A 21,019-nucleotide genomic window follows, 5' to 3' on the forward strand; every position below is an offset into this window, starting at 1 on the left:
ATCTGCTCTCTGCCAGAAGAGGGGCAGACTTTTCACCCAAAGGCCATCCTGTGATTATAAATTGAAGATGTGGGTCCCAGCTGTTCTCACCGAGCAGTTGCTGTTCATACAGATATATCATCTTACCCCAGGCCACTGACTCTTCGCTTCAACACCCACCGCAGTTCTTACACCCTGGCTCTCTTTTGACAGAATAAAGCAATTAACTATTTGTTTTGTATGCCGGGCCCCATTATCCTACTTCTGTCTGTATTAACCTCTGATAACAACAGGAACAACAACAGAGGGCCTTGTGACGGGGTGGACTCAGCCTGAAGCCAGGCTGGAGACCTTGCTGCACCCTGCCCCAGGGAGAAGAGCAGAAAGAAGTCCTCCAGGCAGACCAGAGTGGCTGCTTCTGCTGCAGCCAATCAGGGCTCAGCAAGGCAATATAAAAGCAGCTGCTGCACCAGGGCCTGTAGTTCCTCTCTGGAGCTTTACCCAGCCAGATCTAGGGGCTGACTGGGAGAACAGCAGCACCTCGGACAGCTCCAAGAGTGGGCTAAATTTTAGACCTGGTGAAACCCCGGTCCCGTGGCAGAAGACTAGCCACTACAAAACTCTACAGAACCTGAGACAAGGTGCATTGAGAGCTGGGCCTCAAAGCCCCGAGAGATGGGACTGGATGGAGGATCATCTTGAGGAAGCGATGTAGCGAGCAAAGTAGCAGCAGACAGTAGCGACATTAGCAGGCAACTGCTATGTACACAGTCCTGGGCCGGGACCCAGAGGAAGCGTGGTCCCAGACAACAGACCCGAAAGTCACTGGGAACACCTACACCCCCCAAGACAGCTGGGACAGAGGAGCAGCAGACAGGCCATCAGCTACAAAGGGATGCCCGCGAGAGGGTGAGCCCTTCACTGGAATTCAGCCACATGTCTGTGCTATGGCTCAAAGCTTGTGAGCACATAAAGTTTTCTTCTGCAAGAATGGGTGCTGGGGTCTCAGCGTAAACATTCTCTCTCTTCTCATGCTGATGCCGGTGGGAGAATCACTGCTCAAGAGTCTTGCTCTGTCCTCAATTCCTTTGCCACATTCATCTGCTCCGCCTGCCATTAACACCCCTGCACACTCTTTTGCTCAGCAAAAATACCCCGCGGTTGGATTCATGAGCTGACATCTGTGCAAAATGTTCATGTGCAGTCAAGCTTCCCATTAAACATCTCTATCGAAGGATATTTCTTAACCGCTTCAATGCTGCTGAATGTACCTGGCATGTTGGGACAAAACGAACTGCAAGTGTTGCATATGTGTTGCCACCCATCCTTGTGCCACAATTAACCATTATTCCTGCATGTTTCTGGATGTCTACGGGTACCATAACCTGCAATATATCATTGTTTCACCACCATGCATCATAGCATGATGGTAGTGTGAAGCAATGCCCTATTCTAAAAGGGTGTCATAAGGAATAAATTGCCCAGTGAGGTTGTGGAATCCCCATCTGTGGAGATATTTAAGAGTAGGTTAGAGAAATGTCTATCAGGGATGGTCTAGACAGAACGTGGTCCTGCCGTGAGGGCAGGGGACTGGACTCGATGACCTCTCAAGGTCCCTTTCAGTCCTAGTATTCTATGATTCTATGATTGTGACATCTCAATGCGGACAAAAGGCACAACCCGATTGTGATGGCCGAGTTTGTCCTTGGCAAACAAACTCTTTGGGCCCTGGTCTACACTAAGACTTTATTTTTAAATAACCCCCCCCCCAAGGTTGAATTTATAAGCGGAGCATCCACACTACCAAGCCCGTTATTTTAAAATGACGGGCCACGGAATTCAAAATCTGAATTTCTGCTTTTCATCATGCTGATCCTGAGATAATAATTTCAAAATAACGGTAGTTTAGATGCTCCACTGCTGCCATTTTGAAATAATTACTCCACAGTGCTTCCTGGGGCTCTAAATCCGAGGGGGTGCGTCCACTTTAACGGAGCCTGCCTCAGACTAATTTTTGAGGCTTCCCCATTGTAGGGACTCGCTAGTTCAAATTTGTTAAATCAGGAGATATTAAATCAAATGTAGTAATTTCAAAATAGTTTCCTAGTTTAGACATGCCCTAAGGGAGACCATGTGCTCAATGAGAGCTTCTTGAGCCTCATTACATTTCTGCCATGAAAATAACGAATGGGTTTGAGTGATTGCTCAGTATCTGATGGACTGTACCATTTTTTGTTTGGTGCAGCAAAATCTTACAATAGAACCCTAGGGCTGGAAGAAACCGCCGGGGGTCATTGAGTCCGGCTCTCTGGCCAAAGCGGGACCAACCCGAACTAAATCATCTCAGCCAAAGCCGGGACCTAAAAAACTCTATGATGTAGATTCTACCACTTCCTTAGGTAACCCATTCCAGTACTTCTTTGCTGAAGATTTCCTATTTCTAGCATTCATAAATAATTCTGAAGAGCCTTTTTTTCTCTTTTGGAATGGAAGAGCACCAAATGGTAGGTATTCCCTGGAAAGAGATCATCCTGTGATCCCTTTCCCTCACGTTGGACTTACACAAGTTGAGTTATATACTTTATTACCCTTGTCTATGTCAACAACAGGTAACTGGCATTTCCAGACAAACGAATGTTAATATTCAGTAGCCAGGTAGCACGCTGCCTCTTCTTTCTTAAGGTTTTACAAAAGTGTTTTTCTTTAAAAGTTAATTGGTCCTTGACTTACTTCCCATGGGATCCCACTGACTTTTAAGTGGGATTCCATAGTGCAGTGGTCCCCAAAGTGGTCCCTGGGTGTGCAGCACATGCGCGGTCACCACCCCCATGCGCACGGCGCATGAGTGGCCCTGCCTCCAGGCACCCGGCAGCCCCAAAAGGTTGGGGACCACTGCATAGTGTATATCAAGACAGAATTTTCCCCAAAAGGAGAAGTATACACATAAACTTGCTAGTCTGTCCCTTCTGCTTTCTAGTAGCTCATCCATGCTTTGCCCATTCATGCATATTACCGTCAAAGAGGGATGATTTTTGTAAGAGCCTCTTGTTAAATTCCTGGCAGCATGTCCCTAGTCCTGTGTTACCAAAGGACATGTCAGCAGATCATTTAATGCGCACAGCAAAGAACAGAAGCTGGCTTCTGCCACGGCACAAAAGTTGTTTGGAGACTTTGCAGAGGAAGAGGTTAATGCTCATTTCAAACCTGAGCTACAACAAAATCATGTTTAGCTTTCTTTTGAGGAGCCAGGGCATCAATCCATAGCAGTTCCTCCTCTGCTTGACATCCCGCTTTCTGTAATGAATACATTTCTTGCATTGCTGCATGCTTCTCCCAGCGCAGATATCAATGATTAATATGCCTTGTCTTTTATAAACAAACCGAATGCAAAGCCAATAATGTGAGTCTCATTTCTTTATTGCCACAAACTGGCAGCTCAGCATTGTTTGGTTATATATGTAAAGGAAGGAAGATGAATGTTCGCTCAAGTTTGGGAGCTAGAGCTGCAGCAAATTTTCGGGATGAAAAGTGCACAGCAGCGTGATGCATACACATCCTGGGAAGGCCTCTGCTTGTACCCCCCTTTAATCTTTTATTTTAATAGCAATATCACCATAATGTACATACAACCAATGTCATCATATCACACACACACTAATGGAAACAAACGAATTGCAATAACCTGGAAGCTTTTATCACTAACGAGATCCTGCAGAAATAAAGGGCTATCTTTATATATGCCTAAAACAGACAGATTAGCGCTTTCTCAAATAATTTAATTTCTGTTAACCTTACGAGTTGCTTAATTTTTTTGCAAACATCCAGACCTGGATTAAAGCAATCTGGGTTCCTCAGCATACCTTCACCACATCCACTCCCCCGACCACTGTCCCATTAGAAATTGGATCAGTTAACCATCGCCCAGTCAGTAGTAGCAAGCATGGAGTGGAGAGGCATCCCAGAATTGGAGGCCTAACTATAATGGTAGTTAAGCAATGGATTAAGACTCCAGAGGGGTTGGAATCCCCACCACTGGAGATTTTAAAGAATAGGTTTGCCAAAAACCTGTCAGGGATGGTCCGTGTTTACTTGGTTGTGCCTCAGGTCAGGGGTTTCTTCTAGCCCGACACTTTTATAATTCTGTATAATTCTGTTTATCCATAAACTTGCGAAATTGCGGCTTGAATGCCTGTTTAGTGAAATATAAATATGTACTACTTGCCCATCTAAGGAGTTCCTGGAGAGACTCTGCAGAAGTAAGTCTTTAATGGGGTTGTAACTTTGAGGAGAGTAAGACCCTTATGGATGAATTCAAGAAGGGCATTTCAAGTCTAGAGGGCAACATGAAAGAAGATAATGAAGATGATTGGGTGAGAACTTGATAGATGGTTGGATGAGGCTGCAATCACTGGTGGAGGGCTAAGGTGGCATGAGAAAAGGAAAGTGGAGCCAGATTGATCTAGTTAGTAACAATCTTGAGTATGATTTTGAAAGAGAATTTGAAAGTGGAAGGCAGCTTGGGTGAAAGTGATCATTAAATCATAGAGTTCACAATTCTAAGGAAGGGCAGAAGGGAGAACAGCAAAATAGAGACAATGGATTTTGGGAAGGAGAATTTTGGTAAGCTCAGACAACTGATTGGTAAGGTCCCATGGGAATTGAGACAGAGGGGAAAAACAACTGAGGAGAGTTGGCAGTTTTTCAAAGGGACATTGTTAAGGGCCCATAAGCAAGTGATTCCGCTGCATCGGAAAGATAGAAAATATGGCAAAAGACCGCCTTGGCTTAACCACGAGATCTTGCATGATCTAAAAATTACAAAGGATTAATATAGGCAAACAGCACAGGAATGCAGGGGCAAGATTAGAAAGGCAAAGGCACAGAATGAGCTCAAACTAGCTACCGGAATAAAGGGAAACAAGAAGACTTTTTATAAATACATTAGAAGCAAGAGGAAGACCAAGGACAGAGTAGGCCCACTGGTCAATGAGGAGGGAGAAAAAGTAACAGGAAACTTGGAAATGGCAGAGATGCTCAATGACTTCTTTGTTTCGGACTTCACCGAGAAGTCTGAAGGAACGCCTAACAGTGAATGCTAGTGGGAAAGGGGTAATTTTAGAAGGTAAAATAAAAGTTAAAAATCACCTAGAAAAGTTAGATGCCTGCAAGTCACCAGGGCCTGATGGAATGCATCCTAGAATACTCAAGGAGCTGATAGAGGAGGTATCTGAGCCTCTAGCTAGCATCTTTGGAAAATCATGGGAGACAAGAGAAATTCCAGAGGACTGGAAAAGGGCACATATAGTGCCCATCTATAAAAGGGAAATAAGAACAACCCAGGAAACTACAGACCAGTTAGTTTCACTTCTGTGCCAGGGAAGACAATGGAGCAACTAATTAAGGAAATCATCTGTAAACACTTGGAAAGTGGGAAGGTGATAGGGAACAGCCAGCATGGATTTGTAAAGAACAAATCATGTCAAACCAATCTGATAGCTTTCTTTAATAGGATAACGAGTCTTGTGGATAAGGGAGAAGCGGTGAATGTGGTATACCTAGACTTTAGTAAGGCGTTTGATACGGTCTCGCATGATATTCTTATCAATAAACTAGGCAAATATAACTTAGATGGGGCTACTATAAGGTGGGTGCATAACTGGCTGGATAACTGTACTCAGAGAGTAGTTATTAATGGTTCACAATCCTGCTGGAAAGGCATAACAAGTGGGGTTCCTCAGGGGTCTGTTTTGGGACCGGCTCTGTTCAATATCTTCATCAATAGTTTAGATATTGGTATAGAAAGTACACTTATTAAGTTTGCAGATGATACCAAGCTGGGAGGGGTTGTGACTAACCTGCAGGATAGGGTCATAATTCAAAATGATCTGGACAAATTGGAGAAATGGTCTGAGGTAAATAGGATGAAGTTTAATAAAGACAAATGCAAAGTGCTCCACTTAGGAAAGAACAATCAGTTTCATACATTCAGAATGGGAAGCCACTCTCTGGGAAGGAGTACAGCAGAAAGGGATCTAGAGGTTATAGTGGACCACAAGTTGAATATGAGTAAGCAATGTGATGCTGTTGCAAAGAAAGCAAACATGATTCTGGGATCCGTTAACAGGTGTGTTGCGAGCAAGACACGAGAAGTCATTCTTCCGCTCTACTCTGCGCTGGTTAGGCCTCAATTGGAGTATTGTGTTCGGTTCTGGGCACCGCATTTCAAGACAGATGTGGAGAAATTGGAGAGTGTCCAGAGAAGAGCAACGAGAATGATTAAAGGTCTAGAGAACATGACCTATGAGGGAAGGCTGAAGGAATTAGGTTTGTTTAGTTTAGAAAAGAGAAGATTGAGGGGAGACATGATAGTAGTTTTCAGATATCTAAAAGGGTGTCATAAGTAGGAGGGAGAAAACTTGTGCATCTTGGCCTCTGGGAATAGAACAAGAAGCAATGGGCTTAAACTGCAGCAAGAGAGGTTTAGGTTGGACATTAGGAAAAAGTTGCTAACTGTCAGGGTAGTGAAACACTGGAATAAATTGCCCAGGGAGGTTGTGGAATCTCCATCTGTGGAGATATTTAAGAGTAGGTTAGATAAACGTCTATCAGGGATGGTCTAGACAGTATTTGGTCCTGCCATGAGAGCAGGGGACTGGACTTGATGACCTCTCGAGGTCCCTTCCAGTCCTAGTATTCTATGATTCTATGATGCCATAGCAATGAGAGAGGGTTTCATGGAGGGGATTGGTGGGGTTGGCATGGCAGGTAAGGAAGATGCAGCAGGACTTTGGGCAGAAGGGGGCAATATGTGTGGGGGAGCTATGGAGGAGGATACTGCACTCATGAATTCAGGAATTAAGGTCTTCAGTTTATTGAGATATTTGGACACTTAGCTGGAAATCAAAGCCATATTTGCTTGTGTTTCACAAGAGGGAAATAATGTGAAGACACGTTAAATATATTATTAAGGTTGTTATTATTATCACTTCTTGATTGTGATTTTAACTAAGTGTATAAGAACAGACAAGGACAATTTTTTTCCTGAAAAGAAGATTCTGGAAAATAAGATTTGCAAGAAAGAAATGGCGTGTTTTTCTTCAGACAGTTATACCAGTGAAACAAGCATACCAGTATGAGTGACAAAATCATCCACAATATCCTAGGTGAATCCTTTTTCTCCAGGAACCTTTCACAAGGGAGATCAAAGCCCATAAATACCATCTTTCCAGGTTCAGCTACATCATCCCTCCAATTATCCACTTCTTTTGCTCTACCACTGTTTTTCTTTCTCTACTCCTTCCTTTTCCTCCCACTCCTAACCCTATTTGCCATTCATGTATGCGTGTAACTAAGCCATCAAACAGCAACAGTGAACACAGAATAAGTAGTGCAGTACTTACAGGGGCCAGGTGATGGGTTATATATACAAAGGCTACGTCTACACTGGCCCCTTTTCTGGAAGAGGCATGTTAATTTACAACTTCAGAATAGGGAAATCCGCGGGGGATTTAAATATCCCCCGCGGGATTTAAATAAACATGTCCGCCGCTTTTTTTCCGGCTTGGGGAAAAGCCGGAAAAAAGCGTCTAGACTGGCGCGATCCTCCAGAATAAAGCCCTTTTCCGGAGGATCTCTTACTCCTACTTTCAGGTTTTCCCTATTCTGCGGATTTCCCTATTCTGAAGTTGGAAATTAACATGCCTCTTCCGGAGAAGGGGCCAGTGTAGACATAGCCATAGTGTGTGAAACCTCGTGTAAAAGATGTAGTTCCATTAACTTCAGTGAAGTTTCTGTCATTTACTCAAGATGAGAATTTTGCTTACTAAAGCCCATGGAACGAGATAGGATTGTGCCTATCTTCATCTTGACAGCTTAGTTTGCTTGTTCCATTCTCTTCACCCATCTGTCATTTTTACTATGTCTTTTTTTAAATGCTTTGCTATCCCCACTGCAGGTCCGTTCCTTCTCCTGGAACCTTGCTAGATTCCTCTCTACACAACTCCTCCCCACTGATTCCTGGTTGTAGGGACAGGCTAAGAACTCGTAATGAGGTCCCTGTAAGAGTGAAGGGCTGGGATAGGTAAGAGATTCTGGGAAAACTTTCCTATTTCTCCCTTCCCACTGCCAGAGCACCCTCCACCCCTTAATCTCGGACACAGCACCTCACCATACTTACAAAGCCCGGTGATTTCTATGTGTTAACTAGAATCTGATTAGTTCCCCAAGGGCTAATCATCTAATGCCTATTTCCTTAGATGGGAGCCTTGCTGCACAATGCCTGGGCAGAACATTTGGCCTGAGAATGTGACTTTAGCCAACAAAGGTCAATGGTTTCAAAAAATCTACATCCTTGGACTACATCCTTGGACTCCACCCTGGTATTGCAGTGTGGGACATTACCTGCCCTTTAGGCTGCAGTGCCTCCATATGATAGTTTGTCACAGTGTAACACAGAACATGTGGGAATAATAATAATTAACCTACTACAAATTGTTTCAGGGGGGACCCATGTTAGTCTATAACTTAACCCCCTCCCCCCCCAAAAAAACAACAACAAGGAGTCCTGTGGCACCTTAGGCTGAAATAATAATTCACAAAATAACTATTTCAAAATAATTCCTCTTCACAAGCAGGAGTTGTTATTTTGAAATAACAAGCCCATTATTTCGAAATAACAGGCTTGGTAGTGTGGATGCTCTCCTTGTTATTTCAGAATAACCCTTAGACCCTTAGGGTACGTCTACACTACAGACGAAGATCATAACTGTCACTGTCGATCTTCCAGGGTTCGAATTAGTGGATCTAGTTAAAATAGCGAATTTGAACTGAGAGAGGTGCTCTGGTTGATGCCGGTAGTTCTGCATCCACGAGGAGTAAGGGAAGTCAAAGGGAGAGTGTTCTCCCTTCGACTTCCTGCAGTGTGGACGGGTTAAGGTACTTTGACTTCAGCTATGCAATTAACGTCACTGAAGTTGTGTATCTTAATTCGACTTTGTCCTTAGTGTAGACTTACCCTATGAAACTAAAAAAAATTTAGTATCATGAACTTATAGATGATGAAGTGGGTTTTACCCATGAAAGCACATGATATGATATATTTATGTTAATCTCTAAAAGTACATCTACACTGCATCCTTACTTCAGCAGAAGATGTTCCAGAAGTAATACTCCGAAATTGCTTACTTCAAAATATCACATCTACACTACAGGGAAATGGCTTTATCTCCATCATGGACTTTCTTTCTCTCTGATTATTTAGCAATGGCCTCCTTTCTGCTACAACCCAGAGTACTGCGCCTGAAGGCTGGAAAGCCTTCTCTACAGCTTGTGCACTTTCCTCATTTGTTCTGTCTCATTTCAAACCTCAATTGAAAGCTCTTCTCTCTTCCTCGCCTGCTAATTTCTGCCTTCCTCTGATGGTATTTAACTATGTGATACTATTATTTAACTCTAAAGTATTTCAGGGGGCACAGTTGTTTGGAAAGACTCTATATCAAATAAAGTACTGGAGTAGGTAGGCAATTTGTCATATAGTACTAACGCTAATGGGCATTTTACATCTGGTTGGTCTCAGTCACTGAAAGCAGACTGCGTTATTCAACCTTTCTTTTTATTAAGATTAAATAGCATGTTTGTTTACTCCACAGTAGAAATGCTAAGAAACTAAATTCTCTCTCTTTTTTCATGCCTGCGAGTATAAATTTGTGGACGTAGTACACACACCAACAGATACCCCCCCCCACACACACACACATATTATTGAATGACATAAAAATCTGCCCAAATAAGCCCTGAAATCCCTGTCTGGTGAAGGCCGTAATGTCACACAGGGACTAATTGACAACTTTTAAGGAATGAGATGGGTTCTGGAAAGTGAAAACCAACATCTATCAGCCGTAATTGGGCAAATTAATAGCTACTTGGAGTCACTTCTTTGGTTAGTATCCCATGAAATGGGAGAGAATGGGGCAGAGTTTAGCTGTGAACTGCTTCTTGCAAAATCAGTTTTCCCTCTCAGTTTTGTGTGTGCATTGACAACTGATCATCCTTCATCACATCAAAGGGAATTTTAGCATTCAACGGCAAAGCCTACAGATTCATTAATTCCTGACAGGTGGGGTCTGTAGAGTTTTCACCTTCCCCTTCGTTTGTTGCTGAGCCTGCAACAATAATAATTAGCATTTATATAGCAGTTTTATTTGAGGACTTTTTTGCTATAAAAAAAGAGCCAGTCAGGAAGCTAGCAATGGAACGCAGGAGTCTTAGCTTGCAGACCCTCCTTCTTTGAGTAAAGCTTTTTATTTACCTCTTTTTCTTCCCACTCTGTGGTCAGTTCAGTACATCAGTGGCTACATTACTTCACTCACTGAGGAGAGGAAATGCCACGGAGGCCTCTCCAAAACAAGTCTGCTTCTCTGGGGTCTGCTACCACAGGGGTTCTGAGTCATCTTGTGTATGTCCACACTGCAAAGAAAAACCCTGGTACTGAATCTCAAAGCCTGGTCTATTGACTCAGGCTTTCAGGGCTCGGGTTCTGGGAAAAAAATAGAAGAGTAGATGTTCCTGCTAGAGCTGGAATCTCAGACCCTCCCCCCTTGCCAGGTTTTGGGCCCAGGCTTCAACCCCTGCTGGCACATCTACACAACTATTTTTAGCCCCATGGCCTGAGTCCTGCAGGTCCAAATCTATTGACACAGGCTCTGAGACTCAGTTCAGCAGGTTTTTCTCTGGCGCCAATAGTAAAATGCATGTATAGGACCCATTGCTAGAAGACCCCGTGGAGTGGTCTGCTTCCTTTATTGGGAAAAGAACAAGCCAGCATTGGCCAGCTTCATTGACATAAATTATAATGTCATTTACCCATCGTTCCACTACCGAGTGTTGTTGTTTTTTTCTGGAATGTGTTTGGTTTGCTATGTAAATGTGAGAATGAATTATTATCATAACTGTATTCATGAAGGGCAGAGGAATTGTGCAGGATATGCTTTGGGGAGGGGTACTGGGTGCACCAGCAATGGATTTGGGATGGGTAATAAGCTCTGGCACATCAGAGAATGGAAAGGGCTTTGTTCTAGAAGTGAGAAGCCCTATCCCAGGCATCAAGAACGTCTTTTGATCTGGATTCCCTACTAGGTTGCTCTACCCCTGCAAGGTGGGTGGGGATGGACTGAGTAAGACTGGGCGAGGGAGACCAATAGCAGAGATGGAGCAAAGCTCATGCCACAGCAAAACAAACATTGTGGTGGCAATGGATTTGAAATCACAGGCAAGTGAACCTCAAAATGGCACTTGGCTGAGCAGTTATCTCTGGACTGAAGCGAATCAGCAGAACAGAGTCCCCCTCCCCCCAGACACCTTGGACTCCTGAATTTTCCCCAAAACACGTTTTCATGTCTCACCTTTTCCTGCTCAAATATTAAAGGCCTGTTCCCTCTAGAAGGGTGTCTACACTGCACCTTTCCCTCGAAATAAGCTATGGAATTCAAGCGACACAAATTGCATACCTTATTTCATGTTAATTGCAAAATAGAGCGCTACTTTGAAATATCTCTTAATCCTTGTGCCATGAGGTTTATAGGGATGTCGGAATAGCGAGCCTGTTACATTTTGAAAAAATGGGCTTGCTCAAAAGATATGGAATAGCTATTTTGGGATACTTTTGGTATCACAAAGTAGCTCCACAGTGTAGATGTAGCCTAAGGGATCAATATGCAGCAGTTTCCTATTTTAAATGGAGGTAGCCAAACAGGTCACTTCAAACACAATACTGGATTAGTTTAGGCTAAAAAAACCCCACAAGTGTGAGAGAGAGATTTTGCACGAGGTACATGGTATTAAAGTTAGATGTAATTACAAGAGATTTTACAAGTATAAGGTATTAAAGTTAAATGTACTTGCAAGAGAAATAAAATAAAAACACTTTCTGGTAGCTAAATTTTAACAAATTATATTTGGTCCAGTTAAAACCCTTACCACAGATTGCCAGCAATGTTGCAGACCAAATTCTCAGACCAAGAAGTCCCCCAACCGTTGATTCTTGTATCTTCTTAGGTGTGTGTGTGAGAGAGGTGAGAGAGCTTGGAATGCTTGGGCCCCTCACTTTTACAGTTCAGTAAACCCTAAACAAAATTCATTCCAGCTGTGAGGAAATATAAATGGAGCCTTGTGGTGAAGGAGTATCCATGTTGTCTGCTAAAATGCCGTTGTCCCTCTTTGTTGCCAAAAAAAATCCATTTTACAGGTGTTTGCCAATCAACTTTGACACGTGGCTAGAAGCATCAACTTCTCATTTGACTTTGAAAAACCCCAGGCTTCTCTGGTAAACACATTTTAGTCGTTATTTGCACTTACACTCATAATGCTCAATACATATTGTCTACATACATAATGTAAGAACATTGATCGGTGTTTTATTAGTTTTTAAATGGCATATTTTTTCACAAAGACTATTACAGTTTTGTGCAGGGTGTAAATACAGGTGCAGTTTTGCTCACACTAGTCTATTATTTATGACTCTAAGGTCTACGGGAAAGCCTATGACATCAAAAAACAGGCAGAACATTCTGGATTGTTTTCTACTAGAACAGGGTAAAAATTTTGGCATAGTGCAAAGTACTTTTAGATAATCCACATAATTCAGGATTCACCTATGACTCCTCCCACTGCTAAGCCGCTGCAAACATGAGTAAATTCCATCACTGGCAATTTTTAAATGAGGATTGGAGGTTTTTCTAAAAGACATGCTCAAATTCAGAAAGGAATTATCTGGGGGAAGTTTCTGAGGGGTATTTTATGGAGAAGATCAGACCAGACAATCACAACAGGTCCTTCAGGTCTAGGAAACTACGCGTCAGTTTGGCCCAGCATGATGAAATGTAATCATTTAATTGATAGCGAATAGAGATAAAGCTTGGGGGCTTAGCTTTAGGCCTCTGTCAATGCCTAAATGAAAGTAGCTGCAATCTCAAAAGTATTGAGCACCTGTAGCTCCTATTGACCTCCGTGGGAAGAGCCGGCATTCATCATATTGGAAAATCAGACCCCTTTTATTTAAGTGCCTGAATGTGGATTTAGGTGTTTAGCTGTAGGCAGCCAATTTAGAGCATTGGCCTTGATTCTGTCAGATTATAAGCCCTGATGCCTCTCACACTAAATTCAATGGCAAACGAGCTATTAACGTCAGGAGTGCAGGACCAGGTTGGTCATTTTGCGTCTAGGTTTCAGAGTGTGTAGTTATCAGGCATGGATATGTATCACTCTTAAATGTGCCATAGGAGGGAGCTCATCTTGCTCTATGAATACCATAAAAATATAATGAGAATTACAAATGAATCAAACTTTTATGTAAACTAAAGGCAACAGAGCAAAGACGATTCCTTTAATTCATGTCACAATGTCCTGGGAAAAATTAACATGGCATTTTGATTCTTCATCCAAAAGAGTTTAACTATTTTCCAATGGCTGCAGAAAATTCGGGGCTCATAAAGATAATTAAGTGCTGTAGAGACAATGGTCCATTTTTGACCCAAGGGGGGGAAATAATGACAAGGAGACTGTAATAAAAACACCTCCTGAAGATTGTTTGAACTTTGAAATGTAAGGGAAACAATTTAGCAATTAGGCTAAATCGACTTCACAAAGCTATACTAAGTTGGATTTATTAAATTAGCCACTGGAGGGCTGGCACCGTGTTCCTTGCATGCGTGAGAAATATCAAGGATAATGTATTTAAATATTTGAATACAGGAGGCCAGGCTTCTGCCACCGTCAGAACCTTTTGTGCTGATCTGGCAGATCAAAAAGACACGAAAGCTTTTCCTAGATGGGAGAGGATGACCATATGCCCCATTTTGGCCAGGACTGTCCCTTTTTTAAGCCTTGGCCTGAGCGTCCTGGACAAAAGGGAACTTGCTCTTGGGCAAATGTCAATTTTTGTCAAAATAGTAGGGTGCGAAGGAACATGTGGGGGAATATAGCGCAATGCTTGCTCCATATGGGGGGAAGGCAGGGCTTGAGCGAGCAGCAACACTAGCTCCAGCTTTGTGTAGGGCAGGGTACTGGAGTGAGTAGCTTGTGCCAGCATTGCTGAGGGAAGTTGACTCGGGTGAGCGCAACATGGCTGACAGCCGCTGTGGGCCCCGGGGCAAGGTGTGGGGGGCGTCTCTGCAACCCGAGAAGGGCCTCGGGCAGTAGAGGTGAAGTAGCCAGTGCCCCCCTCAGCCCGTAGAGCCACACGAATTCAAAGGGGGAGGATGGGGGTCCCCTCTGAATTGCTGGGACCTGGGGAAACTGGCTCCTTCCCCTCCTCCCCCACCCCTGTGTCATTGGGCCTAGGCAAGCGACTCAAGCCAGCCCTGCACAGGGTTGGGGGAAGGACTCTGGCTAATCCCACATGATGTCCCATTTTGTTCTGGGAAATACGGTCACTCTGTGGAGGAAGTCCCTCGTTGGCATAGAACTGGCCTGGCAGGCATCATGTCGCCCCCCTCCCCCACCCCACACACATTCCCACAGCCCCTGGCATAGGGGATGAGGTGGAACAAAAGCAGCGAACCCAAAGCTGTACGCCAGGTATTCTCAGCTGCAGGTTTGCCACCCTGGGGAGCCATAATTCTGCAGCATAGACCAGAGTAGCCTGTAGTTTTCTGTGTATGTTGGCAGGACTGGTATTGAACAGAGTCCAGAATTATGAAGCTGCTGCTGGCTCATTTATGGCCCTCTCAGTGAATGCTGGGGGCAGCCGAGAGGGAAGTGCGGTTCTCAGACCAAGCATGCTCCCTAGTTTATGTTTCGATCTAATTGCAGGAAAAGTTATAATGGAAACCAGACATGACTTATTGTCCTTAGCGCCTTCAAAAACAGCACGAGGAAAATGAATTCAGCCTCCACACAGTTATGGTGGAAGGGGTATCTGGGAGCTGGCGAGGGCTTCCTGATTGAGCACCAGTCTGTTCCTGTCATTAATTACAGCAGTCAGGGAGCTTATGCAACTGGCATAAAATCCCTAGGAGACCTAATATCGGTAGGGAATCGGTGTAGCAGAGCAGGGCTCTGCCATTCTTGGGCACATTCCTTCCCTCTCCTGAAACACCCTGGGCTCATCTAGACTACACTAAAGTGTGGAAAGAGGATATGCAAATTCAGCAGGAATTTGCATATCTTCTTTTGATCTCACTTTCGAAAGCAGAGCTGGACTTGTTTTTTTCAACAATCCCTCCCTTTTTTTCGAAAAACCGTGTAAACCTCGTTTTTTGAGGAAGAGCGGCTTTTCGAAAAAGGGGGGGTGCCGAAAAAAACGCAAAAGCTCCACTTTCAAAAGTGAGATCGGAAGAAGATATGCAAATTTCCAGAGAATTTGCATATCCTCTTTTGACACTTCAGCATAGTCTAGATGAGCCCCCTCTATAGTGAGCTGGGTGCAGGAGCTACCCCAACAAAAGTGCAATTTCTACTATATGGGAACTCTGGACTGAAAAATTGCTCTACCTTTTTCATGCAAATTCCTCTGGATACTGTAATTATCACAAATAAATGGGGCAAGTAAGTACACTTTGTGCATGAGCGGATACAATTTCAGGGTGGGTTTTGCCAAGCTGTATTTTCACAGAGGTGATGTTCAGGTCTGACCCTGCTTCCGCTGAAGCAAATACAAAGGTTGAGACCTTGAAAGATGCGGAGTATCCTGATTTGCTGCAGTCACTGTGAGGAAGGAGGACGTGGTACCCATAGGCCGAGGCTCCTGTGCTTGGTGTTGTGATGTCTGCACACCCACCATTTCCCATCAGCCTGCGTCCTTTTTAGATAGTAAGATTATTGCTCGGCGTTCTGCAGGACACAAATGGCTGGTCTTCAGACCCTTATTGTAACTCTCATCAAAGGCTGCGCTTCCATCTTCACTCGCAGCACTTAATACAATGTAGGGCAATATTTCTTCCTCAATAGCTTGTTGTGGAGTGTGTGCAACTTACTCTGCAGACTGCTGGCTTTCTAATTTATTGTCATCTGTTTTGTGGCTTGCATTTTAACTCTCTTTTAAGTGCAGACAGCTGAGGAACAAGTTTGAGAGAGATCACTAGTCAGTCCCAGCGCCCCCCGTGCAGTGTCTGCGTGTTGTTTATAATGCACAAACTTCCACCCCAGAGGCTACAGCAATTCAGGAGTAGGGAAAGTAATTGCCCTCTGTGTAGATCAGTTTACACTTACGATGCACTCTGGGATTCTACAGCACATAAGGCTTTATGTTGTTGTTGTTCATGTTCTAGCCACCCTTAAGGGCCCCAGTTGAGGTCAGGGTTTCATTGTGCTAGATACCTGTGACGAGGTGGACTAGGCCCGAAGCCCCCTGCTGGAGGCTTGTGACCATGCCACATCCTGCCTTAGGGAAGAGAGCTGAGGAGAAGTCCTCCAGGCGAGCTGGAGTGGCTGCTTCTGCTGCAGCCAATCAGGGCCCAGCAAGCCAGTATAAAGACGCTACTGGGCCAAGGTCTTGTCTGTTCCTCACTGAAGCTTAAGCCAGGCAGACCCAGGGATGGCTGGCCTGGCTGACTGGAAAGGCAGCAGAACCTTGGCTAGGTCAGTGTGGAGGGTAGATTGCAGACCCAGGGCTGGTGGCTGAAGACCGGATGTGGCAGGTAGGAAGAATTGCAGAACCCTGGAGAGGGGCTGTTGGGGCTTTGAGATAAAGCCCTGAGCAAGGGCAAGGATGGAGCAGATCCCTGGTGTAAGCTAAACATTGCACAGGTGAAATAACAAACCCCTTCTCTGGGAATCATTTCAAACCACCACTTACAGCTGTACTCATATACCTATAGTCGGGCAGGCAATAATTTTTGCAGCAAAATTCACTTCATGAATTTTGGTCACGGGCCAATTCTGCTCCCCTCTGGGAGGGATGGGTCCTTAGAGCAGGAGGGGTGGGGGTGAGTGCTAACCTTCCCCTCCTCCCTCCAGTGTTGCCTGGCCTGGAAGCTTTGAATTAAAAAAGCAGCAAAGGGCTCATAGCTCCTCGCCTTGGTGCTGCTGTGTGGCTGGCCTGCCTCCTGGAGTTGCTGTGACTATTTAAAAGGTTCACGTTGCCAGGGTAACACCATGACCAGGGGCTCTTAAATAAGGTCCTCCTGCCTGGGCTACCTCCTAGGAATTGTGCGGCACCAGCAACAGGACATTAATAGTAAGCAGACAGATGCAATCTGTGGACCGGATCAAAGTGTTAGGCAGGCTACTTCCGTCCCATGGAACATATCTTGCCCAGCCAAAGGAGATCCTCTTTTTCACCATGGAAACTATATCCTTCCCCTGAAGTTAATCTCTGTCTAGTACCAGTGTCCAGAAGGCCAATGCTGACAATTTCCTGATCAGGGCGGTGGAAAGGTGAATGCCAATCATGGCAACAAATCTGTCCCCAGCAAAATACTCAAGCAGTGACTTCAAGACTCACAGAGAAGTCCTGTGATTTTACCTTTTTTGCACTCTAGTCCTCCGGTCTTTCCTCCTGACAAGTTGGGAAATGGTAGGGGGTGTTCACAGACTTTTCAGGAAAGTCTCCATTTTGGACTTTCTTGTGCAAAGACTGTTTACTTGCTCTGCCTCCCACTGAAGCACTGAGCACGCACAGACGTCCTAGCCTGCAATGAGAAAAAGGTGAAATGGAGTACGATCGAGGTGGATGCTGTGATTCCAGAGTTCTGCTTTCCCATTCCCATTGACAGTCGCCAATGCCTTGGGCCGCAATGTTCCCATCTGAGGAAAAAAATATCGGCTTCTCAGGAGTGTTGTGAATTAGGGTTAATTAATTTACGTTTAGAGGATGGGATTTTCAAAGCAGCCTATGGGAGTGAGGCAACCGATTTGCATTAATATGGGTCCCTAAATCCTTTAGACGTCTTTGAAAATTCCCAGCTATCACAGGATTTGGGATCCTAGCGCAAAAGGTTCGATTAAAGTACAAAGCATTGCAGTAATTCTACTATTTTATGTCTTATTTTAATCTTCATGTCGCAAAAGGGAAAAAAATGAAATGGCTCTTCAGTTTCTCAGGCGCCTTCCTTACTATTTTAAACATGTAAATACCTCCATTTAAAGCCTTGATTTTTTACAACCAATAAAAGTCATTTTATTCCTGAATTCCTGCACGTTCCAGTCAATGCCTCCTCAGCAGGTTTTCATTCCGCCATGTCAATGGAATGTGGATAATTTGAAGGCTGTTTTACATTTATAGCATCATAAAGGATGTTCACGGCAAAGAGCTTCATTCAGCATACGTCATAAAAATTTAAGGAAATAATTTGCATAAAAACTGTGCATGCTGCTGTATTCTGAGTAAAAGGAGGAAACCGGCAAGCATATTTCAAGGGGAAACGTGTATGGAGGAAAGGTATTAAGAAGAGCAAGTAGGGGGGAGACAAAACATGCCATCAGATGAAACACAGAGAATGAGCTGCCCATCTGTGTCTCTGAGCATATGTTTTGTCTTCTTCATATGCCTAAATAATTTTTTGTTGTTGTTCAGAGCAAAGGGGGAGCCCAGATGGTTTCTCTGTTGGGTTTGTTCAAATCACTTCAGCTCCATAAAATCATAGAATCATAGGGTTGGAAGAGACTTCAGAAGCTGCAGGACCAACCCCAACTAAATCATCCCAGCCAGGGCTTTGTCAAGCCAGGACGTAAACACCTCTAGGGATGGAGATGCCACCCTTCTAGGACTTCATGCAACTGGGGAATGGCCACTTGCCAGGGTAAGGATCGAAGAGCGTTTTGGAGGTTTCTTTTGCCACGACTACTGTATTCAAGACTTGTATCCTGTCGTAATGGAAGTTGAGGTCTTCTGTTATGCAGGACTGTCAGCAGCTGCTCACCCCAGGGCTATCACCTTACAGATTTCACAAGTTAAGGGCCTCACACCAGATCCAAAGCCCAATGACATTGACGGGGGTCTCTTTAAGAAGTGCTGAATGCCTCAGGCAAGATCCTGGGACCACTTTGTTTTGAAGGAAGCACTCTGTTCCCCGCAGGACCAGGCCCAAAGCAAAACTGGGACCAGTCAAAGATGGAGCAAAACCAAGGTGATGGTGAAAGTGGACATTCAGTCCGCAGCACTGTCAGAGTCAACACGCCTAAATGGTGTGAGCAGGGACAGTTCTGCTGGTGGTGTTTGCCCAGTTCTTCCCCGGGTGTAAAGCACTGTACCTCTATCAGCGTTAATGGAGCTATATGGATTTACCCCAGGTGAGGGTTTGGCCTGCTGTCTTTCTGATACCAGGGTCCTGACCTTTTGTGGTCATTTCAGATTTCACAAGAATCTTCACATCTTTCACGAGAATGTGAAAGTTTAATCCTGGCTTCCTAACCAAACTGCAATCAGCTTCACCCATATTTACATTTCTGTGTTACCATTTTGGCCTTTGCCTTTATTTCCATTGAAGATGAAGTGAACAGGGTTCTTTTGCTTTTGTTTTGATTACTTCCCTGTTCACACACCATTGTTCATGATGTCTGGCTTGAGTCTTAGGCAATAGGAGGGTAATTTTTGAAAGGCACAAATGGGAGGAAGATGCCTATCAGATGCCCTTTTGCCTTGTATCAGAGGGGTAGCCGTGTTAGTCTGAATCTGCAAAAGCAGCGAGGAGTCCTGTGGCACCTTATAGACTAACTGAAGTGTAGGAGCATAAGCTTTCGTGGGCAAAAACCCACTTCGTCAGATGCATGTAGTGGAAATTTCCAGAGGCAGGTATAAATATGCAGGCCAGGATCAGGCTGGAGATGGCGAGGTGGATCCAATCAAGGAGGATGAGGCCCACTTCTAGTAGCTGATCTGGAGGTGTGAATTCCAAGAGAGGAGAAGCTGCTTTTGTAGTTAGCGAGCCATTCACAGTCTTGGAAACTCTTTTGCCTTGGAAACTCTCACTCAAAATGGGAATGGTATTGCAGATCATTCTGATATCCTACCTGTTCAAACCCTGCTATAGTTCTCAGTGCCTCAGTTTCTCCTTTTTTATGGGCGAAAAAGGTGTTCCTTCTCCCATCCTCTGGGTCCTCACCCATCCGCCATAAGTTTTTGAAGATAATTGCAAGCAATTGAAGATTGCTTCAGCTAGTTCTTTACGTACTGCAGGGAGAATTTCACCAGGTCCTGCTGCTGATGCCACTGTGATGATGCCCGGTGTGCCTAGGTATGAGGTACCTCTTATAACCACCTGCCTGAGCATGAGGAAGGTTTGGCTGTTCTTGCTATGGATCAGGTCCCTGACTCCACCAGCTTCGAGCAACACAAGTTCGCCCGCTGTCCTTGAAGTCAGTGATTGGCACGCTCCAACCCCGAGCTCTTAGAGCATTTCCCTGATGTGTCCAGGCCCTGGACACTCACAGTATTTATAGTTTGGAGGCTTCCAAAAAAGCAGTGCACTCTAGCTTTCCAATCCCACATCAGATCTCTGCTCTGCTTAACACAGCACTTAAATATGTTTATGATAAAAACACACCAACACTTACTTAATGGAAGAGAAGAGATTCAAAGGATGGCAAGTAGTAACATTGGAAACAGATGCTTACATCTACAATAAAATCTTAAAACCTATTCTACAACTTAGTTTTATTCAGCTAAAGCTCACCCCCAAAGACTTCCAGCATTTTTTTCAGCCAAGGCTGGTTAAGATCCTTTTTCATGAGACAAAACATGTGGCCAACTTGTCCCCTAATAAAGTATACTTGTCTGTCTTCTTGCAACCCCAGGGACAGTGCACTCTATTTATAAGAATCACTGATATCAGACTCAACCACATATAGGGTACATCTAGACTACATGGCTCCGTCGACGGAGCCATGTAGATTTGTTTGTTCGGCAAAGGGAAATGAAGCCGCGATTTAAATAATCGCGGCTTCATTTAAATGTAAATGGCTGCCCCGTTCTGCCGATCAGCTGTTTGTCAGCAGATCGGGGCAGTCTGGACGCTCCCCTGTCTACATGAAAGCCCTTTATTGACCTCCCTGGTAAACCTCATCCTACGAGGCATAATGGGGAGGTCGATAAAGGGTTTTCAGGTCG

At 44.4% G+C, this 21,019-nt stretch overlaps 1 protein-coding gene across 13 annotated transcripts in view; it reads left to right on the forward strand.

Annotated features, from left to right (window-relative positions):
• TSNARE1 (t-SNARE domain containing 1) overlaps nt 1-21,019 on the forward strand; it is a 731,183-nt gene that overhangs the window by 578,904 nt on the left and 131,260 nt on the right. Inside the window, exon 13 of one of the 13 annotated variants that reach the window (XM_075920035.1) lies at nt 8,235-8,302. The exons of the other annotated variants lie outside the window; for them this stretch is intronic. Coding sequence (XP_075776150.1) covers nt 8,235-8,279 — 45 coding nt within the window. The 3' untranslated portion in view covers nt 8,280-8,302. The remainder of the gene's footprint in view (nt 1-8,234; nt 8,303-21,019) is intronic. 13 annotated transcript variants of the gene reach the window in all.

The sequence above is a fragment of the Pelodiscus sinensis genome, chromosome 2 (genome assembly GCF_049634645.1).
Source record: "Pelodiscus sinensis isolate JC-2024 chromosome 2, ASM4963464v1, whole genome shotgun sequence".
Lineage (NCBI taxonomy): Eukaryota > Metazoa > Chordata > Testudines > Trionychidae > Pelodiscus > Pelodiscus sinensis.